This window comes from Argiope bruennichi, chromosome 4 (genome assembly GCF_947563725.1).
Source record: "Argiope bruennichi chromosome 4, qqArgBrue1.1, whole genome shotgun sequence".
In the NCBI taxonomy this organism is placed as follows: Eukaryota; Metazoa; Arthropoda; class Arachnida; order Araneae; family Araneidae; genus Argiope; species Argiope bruennichi.
In genome coordinates, this window is record NC_079154.1 from 74,712,240 (window position 1) to 74,732,619 (window position 20,380).

Here is a 20,380-nt window from a genome sequence, read left to right on the forward strand (position 1 = left end):
TCATTGGACCTGCCGCCTTATTGTCACTCGGAATCTGAAGATCTTGAAATAATGCCGTCTTTGAAAGATAAAAACAGGGAGAAAAGATGAGTTTCCTCCACTGATAAAGTGTTATTTTTCCGTCCTGGCACAAGTAGGAAACACCAAAAATAATGGAAAACTGGGGAAAAGTCGAAACCTCAGAACGGCAGAGTTCTCTGAGCCTCGAGTATCATGAACGGAAGGGTCAGGGAAGGAGAAGTTATAAAAGTGGCCCTTACTCAAGCAATAGAATCCGGAAACTGCGTTTTTTTATGGCAGGGAAAACAACTTTGCGAACAAAAATAAAACTAAGTATTCGTATAAATCTGTGAAGCTAAAGTTATCCGAATGGTCCTTGCTCAGTTTCTTAGATTTTTGTTTTCGAACTAATAATATTCTTCAATGATCGGCTTTTTCCGGAGTGGAACAGAGAAATCTTTTTTTTTTTTTTTCAGAATCCAAAGACTTTAGAGATTATTAGATACACGCAAGATGAAAAAATATTTACCTTTACTTGAAAATAAAATGCAAAAAGAAAATCAAAATGTAATACTATGAGAAGATTCACAAGTTTTATGAATTTTATACGAAAATAGATTCAAATGGAGAATTCTTCAAAAATCTAATTTTATTAGCGGTCTAAAAATTAAAATATAGTTTTCCCTTTAAATTCTGAAAGTCAAAACAATGATATATAAATGCGAAATAATAAAAATATATCATATTATTTGGAATTTTCATCACAAAGTAAATTCATCAGTTTTTAATGAATATTTAATTTTTGTCTTTCTTACTTTTATTGCTACTCAGTTTTCTAATAGTGCTGTTTAAAATTTAACTCTTTTACGATTATTGAATTTTTTCTTAGCAATTTTTGAAAATAATTATAATTATTTGAGATTTTTAAGTATGCTGCGTAACACTTCTTTCTTTGAAGTTTATTATTAATTATTTACCTTTCTCAGCCGCTAACACATCCCTTAATAATATAATTATTATGGAAGGTTGTATTGAATTTTTCTGAGATTTCCACTTGTTGACACCTAAGGAATCAAAATTTTATGAATTAATCGATAAGAACCTTCTGAAACTATTGACACTGAAATAGAAACTAGGTCCATATAGCTAAGTCTATAAATATGAAAGGCATAAATTTAATTAAAGCTTGTAAAAACACCGATCCCGGAGAAAATATTGTTTCACTAAAAAATGATGCTTATATCTCCCAAAGCGGCAAGATATTGTTTCTAGTAAAGTGTCAGCAACGAATTGCAGCAGTATTTTAAATAGGTTAAATTAGAGAAAAGCAGCCCCCTTTTTTATATTTTCCCATTGTATTAAAATAAGAAAAGTAAGAAATATTCAAATTTTAGGAAGATGAAAAACTTAGATGGAATATTTTAGGGTCATGGGAAAAAAAGAAATGAAATTAAGTCAACTCACGTTTACATGATAAATTTAAGTTGACCTGCATAAATTGAAGTTCTTTATTTACTGCACATCGTGCTATAGAGACGGGAGAAGGTGAAAACAATTCTTTTGGAGTTTTGAAATAATTATTTCTGTTAACTTATTTAACATTCTTTTTTATAATTTGTAATAATTTTGTAATTATAATTTTTTATAATTCAATATTTTTATTATTTATTTAATTTTTTATACATTTAAAATATTTGAAAAAACTGAAGAATCAGACTCTCAGCCGCAATTATATGTTCTGTCTAGATAATTCGTTTTAATTTTTGAAAGTATGCGATTCCTAGATACGTCATCAATTTCTGCTTATCTTTATCCAATAATTACTAAAAATAACTAACTGTATGTAACTTTGATAGAGCTTTCAACCTCAAAAGCTTTACTGATTTCGCCAATATCTTTCATCAATTGATTTCACAACTTTGGAATCATATTTAACAAATCGAAATATTTTGTATTTGTTGTTGAAGTATAAATTATAAAAGAAATTATAAAAGAAAATCATGTTAAAACAACAGAATAGCAGAAAATTCAAAATGTGTTAGAAGATCCACCATTATATTAAAACAATTTTTCACTGCAAAGAAGCAAAGAACGTTGATAAATTTATTGGAAATGCAGATGAAATTTTCTTCGATTTCTTTTCTCTCTTTTGCTTACATTTAACAGCTACAATATGATTTTTATTTTATTATCAAATATGATAACGTTGTAATATTAAAAATTATTATTGAAACGATACAGTCTCATTTTCCAAGTAATCCCTTTTAATGCTTGTTTATGTTTTGATAATAGTAGACTATTCTACATAAGATGATTTTAAAATATTTGGGGAATAGAAGAAATTTTTTAAAATGTCTGATGAATTTCTGATTAAAAAACAATATGCATTTCACATTCTATTTGATCGCAAACAGCATTAAAAATCGAGAACTCGAAGGTTGAAAGATTATTTTTGTTTCCATACCGTGAGAAAGCAAATATGCATTGCAAATGATAATCGAGATTCTCTGGAAAGAGTCTCGAGATTCTCAGAAACAATGTTTTATTTCTTACGATCAAGTTTAATAAACTCTTTACGATAAAAAAAAATAATCTGACTAGATTTCCTTAGGAATGCATCTTAAATTAACTTTTAAAAAAACCTTAAAATAAGATTTGGCGATCTTTGAAAAAATATCTAGATTTCAATTTAGCTCAGATATCCTTATCAGAATTTCTGTTCAAGTATTTATTTCTATCCTGTTATAAAACTTAAAACCGGAATGATGGAAGTGGTGTTTATTTTCTCGCTAAATTTTACCGTTGTATATTTTTACAGGAAATAAAATCTTTCAGAATTTAATTGAAATATGTTATTTTGTTTTACAGTTGATGGCGTGCATATACTTCATTAAATTCTTTTTCGATATACGACATCATAAATTTGTACGTTATTTATTAAATTTCGTTGAGCGTGGGGAATATTCAGCGTAGGCACAATTTATGACAAAATGAAATTCTTAGAATTAATCTTTCAACATGCTCAATGTAAGAACATATTCTCTCTGTTATAAGAAATCTAACATAGGGCTATAGGGCTATCTCTATCTCTTTAAATAACACGGTAGTGTGTGTGTGTGTGTGTGTGTGTGTGTGTGTGTGTGTGTGTGTGTGTGTGTGTGTGTGTGTGTGTGTGTGTGTGTGTGTGTGTGTGTGTGTGTGTGTGTGTGTGTGTGTGTGTGTGTGTGTGTGTGTGTGTGTGTGTGTGTGTGTGTGTGCGTGCGTGCGTGCGTGCGTGCGTGCGTTAGATATCTACAAATCAAATTATTTGCAAAAAATACCATATGGATAAATTCTGAGATTAAAAATATGCTCATTTTTAATCACAATTTTTTTAAAAAATCAAATAGAAATTAAGTTGTTTTTGATATTTTTCGAGATAAATTCCACAAAACAGGTTTTTACATTACTTATAATTTTAAAATAACGTCTTTTCAATAATATCAATTTAAATGCCATTGAAGTTTTTTTTTTTAATTTTGGCAATTTATAATATTTTTTGCATAATTTTTAAGAAATTTTCATTATTTCCATAAAATTTTAGACTATTTCATTACTTTATCAAAATCGTAATCCCATCTCATTTCTTTCTAAGAGTGTATGCGAAAGAGTGTATGCGAAATCAGAAGAAATTACATTACCACGAGCAAAACATGCGATCAGAATATATAGTGCCTGTAGAAATAAGTTTCTTATTTCTTTATTTATTTTCATTATCAGTTTGTAAGCTTCTGGAAGATTATATATTTGACCTGTTTACAATATATGTTTTTAGCACGTTCTTCTGATTCATTATTAGATACATTATCTGTCAAGTATGCTCTAACACAACATAAAAAGTGTATGTATCTTCTTAAAACTGCTGTACTATATTTATGCTCTGTTGTTCGATATTCTGAATGCTGCGTAAAATTCAATAAATATTTTAGTATATTATAAGAAGCTTGTAATTTTGTTTCATATTTAGTAAAAGGCTATTAAAGTATAGCTTTGTGATGTAATTTCAATTCTAATCATCTACTGATATGGCATCTGAACAATCTGTTGATAAAAGGTAATTAAAGCTTAAAAAATGGCAATGAATTACTTTAATGAATCGCATATATTATAGAAAGTATGCTAACTAAACTATAGCAATAATAACCATACCACATTACTGAATGACTTCCCTGGAATAGATAAAAATTCATTTTTTATTCAGCATAAATAATGAATTAATCATGCTATAAAAATATTTCCAGACTTAGCTAGCTCTTTGCAGTATCATTAGATTCCTGTAGAGCATAATGATGACCAATGTTGATGGATCTCTCATTAGTGATATTCCCACATATAAGACAGTTTTTCAAAGAACTGAAAAGTTGAATTATATTCTCGTCAAATTCGGGCTTCTAATTTAAAAGTAATTGTCCACATGCTTTTATATTTGCGATTTCAAATGCAAGATAGACATCAAATACAAAGGCAATATATATATCAAACAGCAATTATTCTAACGAAAACGGTAAGTTAGTCCGATTAAGTTTTAGAGGATATGACTGCTTTTAAATAGCTTGGTTAACCCTTTAAAGGGCCATTTTTTTCTAGTGATATTATGTTAAAATATTTTTAGGCTTGAAATTAGAATAAGAAAAGGTAGTCATTTAGCTTATTAGATAAATTTAATTTGATTAATTAATTAATTTTGTTAATTAGTAATTAAGTAACAAATCAAGACATGACATTTTGATTGAGATAAAGAACTGAAGCCTCTAAATTTCTGTCTTTCTAAAAAAAAAATTGTCAGAACTTATGCCAACCTACAAAATTTCATACAAAGATTGATCAATTTGGTGGGAAGCATACTTCTGACAGCCCTAGAAAGGGTTAAAACAATTTCTTTAATAATATAATATGTAAATTCTTTAGTTCACAGCTTAAATATTTTCCTTTTTATTATTTTCAAAAATTTCATCTTGTTACAACTGTTTACATGTACTGTTTTGAAAGAATTTTTGTTACCGGGAGACAAGTATAACTTTTCTTTCAAACGTTAGATTCAGAGAATATCAAATGCGTTTTTAATGTTTACGATGTTACTTTTTTTTGTTCTTAAACCACATAATGAAGAAACAGAAAGCAAAATGATTTTAATTTTTAGATTCTGTGGAAGATAAAAAGTAATTTCAAAGATTGATGCTAGGAAACTTATTTAACATTAATGCCTGGGCGTGGGAGATTTTCTGTCTGCACTTGCGTGAAAACACCTCCTTAATAATCAGGCACATCAGGAATAGCAAAGGTGTGTCTTGTCGCAGAAAATATTTTGGGGAGTTTTCTGCTGTACCTGAAAGGCGTAGCTGAATTTTGCGGGTCATTGCATTCTTTATGCCTATCCAGAAAAACTATTCAAGACATTCTTTTGAATGAACTGCTATTTTTTTATTTTTTATATACATTTAAAAATTATAGAAATCGGGTGATTTGTTCGATTTGTACTGAAATAGAAATATGCAAAATGTTACTAATGACTTTGATTGATTGAGTTTGATTTGCAAGATTAATTTTCTTCCCTAAATAATATGAAGTTGTTTGACCTATGAGGGTGAATCAAGCGTTTACTACTATACCTACATATGCTGTAAATGTCTGATAGAACTCGATCTCTAGCCTTTGATTTTGAAAGAAGCATTTTCATGATTTTGCCTGTCTAGCAAATAATAATAATTATTATTATTTGGTTTGCAAAAAAAATTATAAATTAAACATTCAATACGTGTTGACTACTACCTACAAAAGTTAAAATATAATAAATATCCATGCAAGTTCTTACAAATTTATGCGTACATAAATATATGTTTATGTATTAAATATATGTTTATGTATTATGTATTAAATATATGTTTATGTATTATGTATTAATTCTTACAGTACTGCAGTTCATTTGCTCAATCATATATAGAAATTTGATAATTTTCCATTCGTTATTACTTTCTCGTATGCGATGTATAAAGAAAGTATTGTAATCATTAAAAAAAATTGCTGAAGATTTTGTCGAATCTCCACATTACTGGCATTGTCTGTCTTTGACAAATATAACTCCAAAACACTTGAAACTAAGTGGATGAAATTCGGTATATGGATTTAATACAAAATTTGCAGATTTCTTTCAAATTTTGATCAAGACACATTCAGAAGTATTCTATATGTCCGACTATTCGGGTATAAGTTATCATTATGACTTCAGAACGAAGATGGATAAAATTCAGTACGCAGATTTAATATTTATAACAGATACATTCCAAATCTTGAGCGAAGTTCAACCAAGCGGTTAATCGTTTGTTGATCTGTAATTTGAGAAACTTTTAAACGCGATAACTCAAAAACGAAATAATTTAAATATATTAAAGCTGATAAGTGATTTTTCGAATACAATTATAGCTCTGTGTCAAATTTTTTTCAGTTTTTTTGGAAGAATACGTCTAAAGCACAAATTCGATTTCCGGATGCTATTAATTTCGTGCCAGGTATTTATCGCCAAGGATCACATGATACATTTATTAAAAATGCTAAATTCGAGCCAAATCTTAATATTCCATAATTATTAACCGTCAATGCTATGCAAGGTGTTCTTTGACTTAACCACTGTCAACAATTTTCTTGCTATATAATAACATCTTTATTGTGCTAGAAATTTTGAGAAACCATTCCAGCTCATTTAATTCGCAAAAATTTATTGAAATTATAAGAGACATTATTTCGAAAATCATTTGCATAATACTAAATATATTTATAACAATTAATGAATGAAAATAAAGTATCCATAATTTGGAACTATAATATTTTCAGATATATTTTTCTTAAGCTACAGGATTTGGTTTTTTTATAAAGATTCATTAGTATCATCTTTTGAAAATAGGGTTTGATGTTCATATCTTTCTTTTGAAAAGTCTTAGAAGTCGTAAATATCGCTTCGCAAGTTCCTTTATTGACCTGTTTAGAAACGTAAATTTCATTGTGGAGAGCGGCCAAATGCTAGATTATAGTTTTGCATAACAGTGGTAATCGTTATTACAGAACAATGAAATTAATTTTAATTTTATTGTAACGTCATTTATATATAATTTTAATCATCCTCACTATACTTTATATTCAAATTTTATTTTCGTGTATGTGGAACTTAAATTGATGAATGATGGAGACAATTATCTTCTAAATACAAGCTTTATTTCGTTTCTTCATTGTCAGACAAAATGCTTTATTTCAGATAATTTTGTATTTATTTTTAAATAACTAACACCAGAAATTTCAACAGCACCCTGACAAAGCTGATTCTCAGATAGAAATAGGGAGCAGGAAAACATGATCGAAGATTTTATGCATTCGACAAATGATTTTTATCTAGAAATATATTTGAAACAGAATTTATTCTAAACGTAAGGTTTCCATGTGACATGGTAGCTCAGTTTTATATTGTTAAAGTTGCAATAGTTAGACATAAGAAGAGTAAAAAGAAACTAAGCGTCTGTTTAGCAGTTAATTCAAAACTATTTTTTGAATTTTAAATTAAGTGGTTGGAAAAAGATTTAAATTCATAAATGCGAATGAATTTATGGTTATAGATAAGAAATTAAAATTTATTTCATTAATTTAAACTAAAAATCTATTTTTGTATTCTCATTACGAGTATTACAGTAATTTATTTTCAAAATATAAATGAAAGAACGCAGTGAATTGGTTCTACTCAATTTGGTAGATAGATATATTTTTTTCATAGGTTTCTTAATTTTCAATGAATGAAGAAAAAATGTTCCGCACTTTTAAATGTTCGAATCTTTTTTGTCATATATCTTCAAAAATCTTAAAAGTCTAATTATTTTAAATATTGATCATCACATTTTTATAAAAGTTGAAAAAAAATCCGTTGGTTGAATCAGAATAGATTTTTAAAAAAATAAAAAAAAAAAACATATAATTTTATTTATGGCTCAATATCTTATCTTAATATTTTATATATATATCTTAATTTTATTTATTTTTCTGCTAAATTGATAAAGTCAGAGATACCATATATTATTTTTCATATTAGATTGCATAATTTATTTACTATATTTTCATTTTTTCTTATGAATATAAATAAACGCAATTTTATGTCGTTTTTGATATCTAAACTTACTATATTAGATTATGTACATGGAATCACCTCCAAAAATACATACTTTTGAAATATTATTTACTGTAGATGTATTTATATAGAAATTAATACAATTATATATATTTTCTAATTACTGAACAAACTAGACAGTGTTAAAGATAAGGAATCTCCTACCAAAATACATTTAATTTAAACAATAAAGCTGTATATTTACTTAATTATTACAATGCATATAGATTGCTGTGCAGCTGTTAGAAATTCGTTAAATATTTTAAAAACAAATTGCCTGAATTATGACCCATAAAAATCGTTATTTGCGTATTACTTAGATTAGAAAAAAATTCAATATATTTATATCAAAAGATAAATGATGCATGTTTTGTAAGCTTTCTTGATCAATTGGCATATTTTCTCCGATTCAAAAATTCTTAAATGCGAGCGATATAAAATGGACTATTTCAGTGTAAAAGAATTCAAGACATCATTTTACGCTGAGTACTGAAGAATTTTCAAAAGAAATGGATTTGAAAACTTGTCTGTGAAAAATGCTCAAGTAGCGAAAGTGAGGTTGAAATTTGAAGAAATATACATACCTTAGTGAAAGAAAAGGAGAAAACAGTGAGAAAGAATACTGAAATTTTCAAAAACTTGTGAAGTATATTTACGTTCGTCTTGAAAAGTAAAAAAAAAAAAAAAAAAAAAAAATCCGTAATGCCCCCCTCTGAAGAAAAAGTTTTTTTAAAGAAGGAATTTCTATTTTTTTTTTTTTTATTTCTTCAAACTTTTAGAACATAAGTGAATCTTAATGCATGGATTCTATTTTGAAAGTTCCGTTGAATTCTAGTTTTGAAAGAACATTATTCTGAATAAAAAAGGACAGTGAAGAATAAATCCGGTTTAAATCTATTCTACCTGAAGTAACTTAACTCTATGACTTAATTTGGATGCCTCGACTTATTTTTTTAATGAAAAGTCTGACGATACTTTTGAAAAGAAAGGCAAGGCTTTACGAATTGTTTAATATGCAAATTATCGGATTAAAATGCTTGAGAAAAGTCATATTAAAATAATAAAATTTAGTTCTCAACTTTAATAACTGTATTATGTATTATATATAAGTATTCAATAACATTTAAATTATTTTAAATTTAATTTACAGGTGAAATTCTCATTCTTATTTATCTATTTTTTGAAAATGGTGTAATGAATTAAATTAATTTCATATCTCCTTAAAATGAAGATTCAATACTTTTTAAGTTATTAAATTTTCATTTACTTTAAAATTAGTTTAGATCTGATGATTGATTACCACCTGTTGCTATACTTAAAAAATGCTGCATTTTGATCTGCTATATAATATGAAGAATTATTTGATAAAACAAATTTAATTTTATTAAGTCGCATTAAATGCAAAGGTAATGGAATTTTGAAATTAATTAAATTACTTGTTTTGTAAATAGAAAAAAAATAATGATGATATTCTTTTTAAAGAAAAGAAAAAAAAAATTATGATTACTATTAAAATTTTATAATGATATATTCTATGGAAATTAATTTGCATATGATGAATCTTGAAAAAGTTTGAAAAGTAATTTCGACTCAAAGAACTGTTATTAATCAAACTGTGTTTTATGTGAATATGTTATTTTATTTCTTGCATTTTATTAAAAATATATTTCTTAATCCATTTGTTTGTCTGTGGGGAAAAAAAAAAAACACGCAGAAAGAAGCATTCGATTGTTTGGTCATATCATGTTTTTTTTTTTTTTTTTTTTTTTTTTTTTTTTTAACATAATTACGTTACTTCCATTAAATTATATATTTGCACCCATATCATTACTTCAATAAATATTTTTTAAATACTTTAAAATTTATAAATGAAATAAAGTCTAACAAAGGAAAGCTTATGCTTCAAAATAGTTCTAATTTAAACCTTTTCGAAGGTTTAAATAAGAAGTATTTTTGTCATATTGTCATTTTGTATGTTTATAGAAGTATTTTTGTCATAATTTTTTATGACATCATATTTGTCATAAAAAATAATAAGTTAAATAAGAAGTATTTTTGTCATTTCACTATTTACTATGCATTTACTTATATTATTATTACTTTCTTTCGTTTCTTTCTTTGTAATATCATCACAAGCTTAGTTGTTTTTATTAGTTTCATGCTATTATTTGACTTGTTTTTAGTTATGACGTCCAATTACATAGAACATTGAAGTAACTAAATTTATTTGCAATATATTCCTAGCCTATATTATTAAGCTTTATAACTGACATTATAATTAATATTATATTCAACTTTATGAAACATTTCGCATTTTTACGTTTTTTTTTTCTTTGCAAGTCGGGGTTAGTTTTTAATAAACATTTTGCATTTCAAAATTGTTATTTTAATAAAAATTAATTCAAAATTCAAATACCGTTTTACCATGTTCTAAAATAAACAACTCTTTATTCTATATTTCAAGGAAATAATTATCTAGAAAGGACGACCACCGACTGGAGATCATTTCTTTAAAATAGATATCAGAATTTCCCTTTCTATAATTTTTTTAACATTATATTTGGTATTAAAGAGCTCTGTTACTCGATCTTTGCTTCTTTAGAAAGTGATAATTTTTAAAAATTAAAGTTTATTAGCCATCACATCAATGCCTTAGCTAATCCAGCCACTAAATCTTTCACATCCGATTTAAAACACAAAACAAGATTGAAGTCCTCCGGGAAACCCTAAATTACTTTTTACTCACTTCAATACACCGTTAATCCTAATTACACCTAACAAACCCTTAGTCTACTTAAAAATTTGGAAGGCTCACTTTTCACCTTAAAAGCTGACCTTGGGGCTTAAGAAATACACCCAGAATAAATCTCCGGGGATCATCACAGCTTTCTCTTTTAGAGCCATAAAGTTGCGCTTTCTTTTAAACCAATTTTCAGAAAAGACTTTGTATGTTTCTTTCTTTTTTTTCACCCTACAGATCAGCACGCCTGTGATCACATCCGGCAGTAGTGTTTCCAGTGAATTGGTGATCCGCGTCCAGCTCACGGACAATGGAGCCTTCTACCGTTGCGAGGCCAATAACTCGGCATTGAAGAAACCCCTCTCAGCCTTTGTTCGTCTTTCCGTACGGTGTAAGTACCCACCACCCTTACTTTATTCTTTTTTTCTGTTTTACTTTTTGTTCTTTCTGTCTTTTTGTAGTAGCTGGGAGTTTGATGATTTCCTCTTTGTCAACTTGAAACCGGACATTCGGGGATTTTCTTTAGAAATGGTCCAAGGAGGATAAATCTGGTGTCATTGATGCTCACTTTCACACTTCGTTTGGGCAAAAAGAAAAGTGGGGTTCTTGAGGGGATTACAGTATTTTATTTTCGAATCGGTGGATGATAATTTTTGTATAGTTCTGTTTTATCATTCCATTGAGATATTTATCTTCTATTCTTGTTTCCAAGTGTCAACTTCCACTGTTGATTACATTTATATTCTTGGAAGATGAGTGTTTGTCTCGATACTAACATCGTTGTTTTAGTTTCAAAACGCTAACAATCTTTTCTTTTATTCATAGCAAATAAAATCAATTAGCTAAGCACTGGAAGAAACTACCGTAATTTATTACGTATGTTTTTTATAGGAAGACTTCCTATTGCATTGGTTAGCATGGCAAGACCTCAGGACAATTTCTTCAGTTTTTCATCGATCATGGCCCTTAGAACCTAAAACTAACCTTCGTTCAAATGTTTATATGTATATATATTGTTACAATTTTTTTTTTACAAATACCGCCAATCAATCTTTATATCGCAGCGCATTTAATCGCTAGTTCAGCAGCTTGCTTGCTGTCTAATCCTCCAGCTCTGTTACTTGTCGGCGACTCCGACTACTCTCACACACGACTTCTGTTCGAACTCGATGGTAGCTTATCGGGCACCCGTCCTTGGAATAGGACTATCCCCTTAATGACATTACTGGTAGAAAACATGACTTTTAGTATATTGCCATGATAACTGTGATGGGTCTTGACTCTACGGTGGAAGGAGAGAAACTGCCTTGGAACTTCAAACGAAATTTGGTCTTTGCAGGTGAGGGAGAGTGGGTGAGATGTCTCGGCCAATAGGAAAGCAGGTTGTCAGGGGAGTAGGAGTGGGTGATGCAGTGGGTTTTCGGAGCTCGGTGCGGGATAAACTATTGTAGATAGGTGACCAATCAGAATGCAGGGTTATTGCAGAGGATTAACTTTACTTTTGTTGGGACTTAGCCGATCAGAGCGTTAAGGATTATCATCTTTTTTCTTCTTTATTTTCAGTTTTCTTTGCGAGCTTGGCTGCTTCTATTAATTTGGGGAATTCCTTCAATACTTCTCTAAGTTCTTTTAGTAGTTGGAGGGTTTCTAGGAGGGAAGGGAATTCTTCAGCTGCTGTCAAAGTGGGCTCCATATTCAGTTTTCGTGGTGGGGGAACGGGATGAGGATCTTGTTTTCTATGATTTTTCTTGGTCATTTCTGCGTAGGAGGGTCTTCCATTGATGGTTGTCAGTTTAAGAAATTTGGAACATCCTTTCCAGGCAGCTGTGTGTCCAGTTTCATTGCAATTTACATAAAATAGATCTTTGATTTTTTCGGTGATGTTGCAGTTTCTTGTTGCGTGATTTCCACCGCATTTGATGCACTTGGGAATAAATCTGCAATTTCTAGTGGAGTGGTAGAAACCTGCACAGTTGTGACACATTGTTGCAGTTGATTTTCGTTGGTAGCTTTCTATCTTGATTTTTAGGTGGAGGAGGGATTTTTCATTGTATATGTTGATGGCACTTCTAGTTTTCTTAACTTCCAGTAGGAAAATTGGATATAGTGATTGCATCTTATAATTTCTAAGTTGGGATATTCTGATGATTTCGCAATTTCTTTCTTCTAATTCTTTTGTGATTTCGTCTTTATCTGCGTTAATTGGGAGTCCTACGACTTCTGGTCTTGAGAGTGCGTGTCTTTTATAGTTCCGGGAGGCGGGGCTAGAATCTTCCAGACCAATCAGGGCGTATCTGGGTGTATCTCGGTTCCTAGTGGATGTTTCGTGAAAGTTCTCGAACTTTCTAGCATTATCCATTTTGTCGCCAAACTCGCCAAAGGATCGCCAAGCTCTAAGGTCATTGACGCGGCACCCGCTCAGCATGCACAGGACAGATCGTAAACGGCCTTTCTTACGATGACACTATTCGTCCTGGGAAGCCAAAACTACAGGTTTGCAACAATATATACGCGTATAACCCATATTGTTTTGCCCATGTTATCTTGTAAACAGGATAATTAAAGTAATTTTGTTTTTATTTTAACTAGCTAGGAATATGTAGTTAGAAATGGAAAAATCTCGGATGAGTTCATAAATGACCCATCTAGTAACAAAGAGGGGTGGAAATAAGGGAGTGAAATTTTCATTTCGCTATCAATTTCTTAATATTGAAGACAGAAAAATAAATTCAGGTAGCCAAACTAGTGCCTCCTTAAGAAGAACAACTTTTGTATTTAAAGTTTTTCGATAACTGCAATATCTTAGAAGTTAGGGGTTGAAAAGTGATTTTTCACATCCTAATTTTGCCTGTTTCTAACATCAACAATTTGCGTTGCCTAGAAGTAACTCAGATGTGAAAAGAATCTACCTTTGCTTACCAGCTTGCCGAGATGAATTTTTTTTGAATTTGTCAAGAATTACATTTTATATAATTCTATATTTTATCTTTCGATCAAAAAATTTGTCTGCAATGTTCTTTCTGGCTTGTAACTGTAAACTTCCATTATTGATTGCTTTAATAATAAACTTATACTCTTGTATGTTGTCTTTTGGTTCAAAGAATAAAATTAATTTAATTTTAAAGTGCTAAAAATCTTCTTTTTTTTATGCAGAAAATGAAAGCATTTAATTAAGCTCTTGCTGAGATAACAGAATTTTATATTGAAATGCTTGCAGTAACATTCTCAATTTATTAATTTTTATCTTATCTTACTTATCTGCTTTTTCATAGAAAAACCGTGTTGCTTTAAAGCACTAACAATGAAACCATTTGAGTATAATTCGCAGCAAAGCAAAGCAATTCGCTGGGCACAAAAACATCAGACATCTTTCTCATTTGATTTAAATTTTCAAAACTGTTGCGGTTTTCAGTAGATTATTAATTCTATTTTAAACTGAAATGCCTTGAAATTGTTTAAATTATAATTTTTACACCTTATTTTTCAACTAAATCGTTTATCTTACGCCTCCATTCTCAAGTTAAAAGTTTTGTCACTCATTGTGACAAAACTTTTAACTTACCATAAAGGTGTAGTGAGAAAGTTCAAATTCCCAAATGCAACCACAAACGCCATTTTTCCAATCAGGATTCACAATTACTAGGTCAATTCCCAAAACAGCTCCGTGAATATTAATCAGATTAAATTAAATTTATTTCTAAATATTTTCTAGGAAAGAGCTTAAAAGTTGACTTTTCTTGAAAAAAAATATTTCTAAGATTTTCATTGCAATTAAAGCCATTAAATAAAGCATGTATCATTAACTGACATTTTTTCAGTATGTTAAGATTAAATAATTCCTCATGAATGTCTATTTTGCAAATGATCATATTTGATTTTATCTAGTCTTCAATCTGTTTGAAACCACAACAGTTTTATTTTTATAAAAAGCAGGAAGAAATTATTGGCGAAAATTATGTTCACATGAAAATAAAAATAATAAATAAACATAGATACAATAATCTCTAAGTTAATAAAAATGCATCTGCCAAGGATTCGAAAAAATATTCGAACTCAATGTATTGATGATGATGTCATGTCCGCGTCACAACGGAAATGGGATGCAGTAGCTTCTGAGGATAAGATCCCTGAGCACCCGAGGACAGAAGTCTGACTTCTAGCTCATATGAAGATGACACTCACACACTCGCTCGCATAACCCCTTTAAACAGGGGGGAGGGGCTCTTTCACACACCTCACAGATAGAACACAGGTGGAAGAGCAATCATGCCCGAACCAGAACTCGATATCGGGAAGCCCAGATCACGGGAAAGGCGTGCTACCCCTGGCCAGGACGTCGGCAACTCTCTCTATATATAAATCTGTAATTTAGCACTGCATTTGAGACCAAAATTCGTCTATGAATTCTCGCTGGTGATCTATCTACTTATGTAAATATTATTTTTGTTTCTCTGGGAGAAGTAATGAGATTTAAATGAATATTTAAGTTCTTCTCATGGCAATAACCTTTCTTTGTGAGACTTCAATATAAATAAAAATGAAAACAGATAAAAAAGTTAATTGGTTTAACTAGAAATGACGAAGAATAAACGTATTAAGCCAAAATAGTATCATTTTTTTTCTAGAATGAAATTAAAAAGAATTAATACTTTTTACGGATAATATTATTAGATTTTAAGAAGAAAAAAACATCAGGATGCACCATTATTTAATACTGGAAAAGAACTATATATATAAAATAATAATACTGACGTATATGGCACAGAAATCGTTTGGTTTCAAATGTAAGCTAACCATCACACTTATTTCAGACTATTTCAGCGAATCTTTTTGCAGCTGCATTGAATTCAATTCTTTGCTTGTTTTAGCTAATTAAACCAGTTGCAAAATATCACTTAAAATATTCTTGAGATCACCGTGTTAAAAAAAGTCTGTTCAGTCAGACGAAGGGAGATGTAAAAGAAATCAAGAAAAGGTTCTGAACAGAAAATTTAATCCCGCTCAAAAATAGGCTTAAACATCGTTATAATTTGCCTATGAAAAATGTTTTTGTTATATTCCAAACCAATTATCGGGGGAAATATTTCTACATATTATCTTAAAATTATGAAAATCATGCTTTTAATTATCTTTAATTCTTAAATTTATCCATTTATCGTTCCTTCTAAATGCAATATTTTTCTTTAATTTTAATAATTTTTAATTTCTTTTCTCAATAAAAACAATGTCTTTGTATATTATGATGGAATTCAAATTCATCTATCAAAATATTCAATCGCGTGCTTTTGATTCTAAAGCAAGATTTTAATTTCCGCATTTATTTCTTAACATAAGCATTTCTTAATTTATAGTAAACAAGTAACATCTCAAAGATATTTAAATCTAATTATTACATCATTTTGAGAAAAGTCCTTAAAATGTACTTTTTTTCCTCTTAAACCTTCAAATATTTATTTTATTGAATAATATATTTTATAACACTATTTTAGTTAAATATAAGCATATATTTTGGTAATGAAACGATAAAAATATCTTTAATAAGCTTTCGTCCATTTTTTCTTATTTCAAAGTCCTCTGTCTCCTTAATTGAATTCATGTTTTATAGCCATGTCATATAAGAATACGAAATTTACAAAGAAATGCAATTTATATTATTCATTTAACATTCTAAATAGTTACTAATTTGGACGAAGAAACTGATATCCAAAGGCGGTTATAATTAACATATTTCAGTTTATTTCTATTTCTTGGTTTGGACGAAGAAACTGATATCCAAAGGCGGTTATAATTAACATATTTCAGTTTATTTCTATTTCTTGGTTTATTGGCTGTAAATCTTAGTGTGGAATTGAAGATCTGCCTGTTTGAGAAATTTCAATAATTACTATTCCAGTTAAACCTGAAAGAATCTTCAAAAAATTTAAAGATATTAAATTGGCATTTAAAAAAAATACGTAGAGCCTTTAGACCTAAAAGCATACTACTTATCATATGACTTTATCTTGAATCGAAAACAAGTCTTAGGGAGTAGAAAATTATTGTACCAATAAAAAAAAAAGTAAGAGAAAATGCATTTATTTTTTTTGTTGATTTTTCAACAAATTTGTCTCTTCAGTTGATGCCAGAGATACATTTTTATAAAATCATGTTCATGTTACCTCCTGAGATGTATGATGCGATAAGCTTGCTAAGAAGGAAATTAGATCAGTATACATCATGTAGTAATTCTTCCATTTAGTTTCCCATTGTTTTAAAAAGTTAGTTAATAAAAAATTAATTTCTTATGAGAATAAATATATATTTTATTAAAAATCTTATTTAGGAAATGAGGCTCAAATGATAATATAGCAAATATAGAAATTATTTTGTAAAAGCCATATGCCTCTTTTCTACACATGCATCTCTAAAATCAAAATTCTACAGTAACAAAAATAAAATCTTTAATATATGGCTTAATGCTCAGATTTTAAAAACAACTGAATTAAGCTTATAATACAGTTCAGTAGCAATGGAAGAGCATTTTCGTCATTAAATAGGACATTTTTATCGAATAAAATAGCTGGCCATTCTAGTATTAAATTGACATATTTTATCAAGATAATAATAAATGTAAAAGAAACGAATTGTTTAGTTCAATAATCTTCTATCTCAATATAAATCGCCTGAAACTCACTCGATCACACAGCTTATATTATTTGATAATGCGGCTCATTTCGGAAAGTAGATTTCGGCAACCTCATTAGCAGATGAAAAAAGTAGAATTATTTGCTTAATTAACATATATTGAGCAAAAAAGTTAAAATTAATTATCGTTTTAGAAGAGGAAAATTGAACTGTGAATTATTTGTTTTATTTTTTAACAATTAAATGTTTTTAAGAAACAAATTTTAAAATATAATTGCATTTATAATTAAACTTAGACAATTTCTATCAAATATAATCATCAGTTAATGATTACAAGGGGAATCAATACATACAGTGATGTATGAAACGATTTTATTACATACATTACAAAAGAAGGAAGTGAATTCCTGTTATTGAGGATATATATATATATATATATATATATATATATATATATATATATATATATATATATATATATATAAAGAATTTAATCCATTTTGAAATCAAACACTATTTGCATTTCTCTGAAGATTATTGATTTATTGAACATAAATTATAGAAGATCATTAAAGTAAGCTTATACGAAGCAATAGATTGAGGAGTTAGTTTAAATTGCGCTACTTTTAGTAAAAACTTCACAATCTGTTTTATGGTCGTACCAAGAAGCAGTTTTCTAAAATTTAATTACAAATGAAATAATTTCAAGAAATAACATGAAAAATATATTAATGAGTAATTTGAGATTGAATTAAAATTAATGAATAAGGAAGCTTTTGTCGGAATTTGAGCATCGGAAATGTATGTCTTGCGATTAATTCATACATATTGAAAATGCTGACAAACAGTTTTACTTTATAAATAGGGTGGGAGTAAGGAAACGAAGTAAATAGTTTATTGAAACGCAATAATTAAAGCTCTGGGAAAATTGTTTATTTAAAGTCTGCAGTAAAGGACAAATAAAATCATTTATCGCAAATCACATAGTTTTTTCTCCATATATTCACTGAGCTGTAGAAATCTCCTTTAAAGCTTATAAAAAATCAAAGATCATATTTCGTAACAAAGTAAACACATTGTTAAAATCGTGCATAATTATTCGAGCGTGCGCGCACACTCAAGCATTCAAATCACTCATAAATTATTAATTCACAGGTACTTCATAACCCTCCGAAAAAAAAATCTAAAAACGTAAAATTTCTTGCGGCAGATGCAACTACTACAATCGCAAAAAATATTTTAACCTTTTTGGTAGATGTGTGAAAGAAATATTATTTATAATGCAATATCATATTTCAGATTATTAAAAAAAGGTGTTCAAATTTCATTTCTGAAATTTTGTTTCCCTGATGCCGATTAAATTATATTCAAAATTTCGTTTCCAATGATAATTCCACCAAAAATTCCAGTTATTTCCCAATGTTGAATGATATCAAGTAATTGTTACATTCTTATTATTGTTACATCTTCCGAATTTAAAGTATAAAAGTATTTTGCTTTGAACTTTATAAAAAAGAGTGCAGAAGTTTCAAACACAAGATGAAAATACTTTTTAAATAGATAATGAAAAATAAGAGTGAATATATTGACAGTGCGTAAATCATTTTACTCAGGTAGTTTTCTGGTTGATGTAGGATCTTGAATTAAAAAGTGGAAGATGAGGAAATAAGAAAAAAAAATATTAAATAAATCGAACAAGGCTTCTGAGCCATTTTGAGGTTTTAAGCCAACCCAGTGTTCATTTTTCGCCGTTACCATCTTATGGAAATTTCGATCTAAAATATCGAGTTAAACAACCATAAAGAACTCGGCAAGAATCATAACCGCTATCGGTTTTTACGAGGACGGAATATCGGCAATTATTGTTTTTATGCTATGGGCATCGAGAACGATAAAGGTTCAGGAGGAATATTTCTGAGATAAAAAGCAACGCCACCAAAAAATATATATATCCCAAATTTTATTTGTGTGTGTTGCCGATCCGCAAGCGATAACGGAAGAAGGGTAAAACAAATAAACAAACAAGCAGAAAAAATATAGGGTTTTCTTAGTGGATTGGACTTTGATATACGAGGGCTGCCGACACACCATACTCATGATAGAGTAAGCAAAAGCGCGTAGGTCCATAGATTGCTTAAATTGCGATCGATAGCGACTTCGAATAGCTATCGTAAGTACACTTTCGGACGTGATGGGAGTTTATAAGACGCATGCCGTGCTTCGTTTTGGTGTCTGCAGGAGGACAGACGCTATCCCGACTGCCCCCCCCCTCCCTCTGCATCAAGGATCTTTGATAAAAATCAACCGTGATAAAGTGTGACTGATGCTGGGCCGCTGGTGGTGCCTTATCTTCGAATCGTTGGCAGAGGGAAAAAATGGACTATCTTTAGATATTTGCGATAAAAGTCAGAGTAAAGTTGCGGGTTTGTCGGACGATAAAATGACAAACAAGTGACATGAAGCACTTTTTTCCCCTCCCTTTTAGTCAGAGTGTTTGGTTACTTCTTGACTTCTTTTAGAAATAGACACGGCTCACAACTTAGCTGTCGGCATTATTTTGTGTTCATGTTTTCTCTTAAACGGATAGCGGCTCGTGTTTCAGTGAAACGACATTGGATTCCTTCTTCTTAAAGTTATTTAAAAAATGGATTAAAAAAAATATTTTTAGATAGTTTGTAATATTTTCTGCCATGTTTTAAACTAGCTTATTTTTTAAAATCCATAAGTATGGTTGGAAATAAGGCAAAATGATTTGATATAAATTAACAACTTCAAGACGATTAAATTCAGAAATTGAAATTTTAATCAGCTATTCAATTTCAGGTATGATTTAA

At 29.2% G+C, this 20,380-nt stretch overlaps 1 protein-coding gene across 1 annotated transcript in view; it reads left to right on the plus strand.

Moving 5' to 3' along the window:
* Window positions 1–20,380, plus strand: part of LOC129966074 (nephrin-like) — a 679,668-nt gene that overhangs the window by 381,297 nt on the left and 277,991 nt on the right. The window contains exon 11 of the mRNA XM_056080443.1: window positions 11,160–11,313. Within this exon, the coding sequence (XP_055936418.1) occupies window positions 11,160–11,313 (154 nt within the window). The remainder of the gene's footprint in view (window positions 1–11,159; window positions 11,314–20,380) is intronic.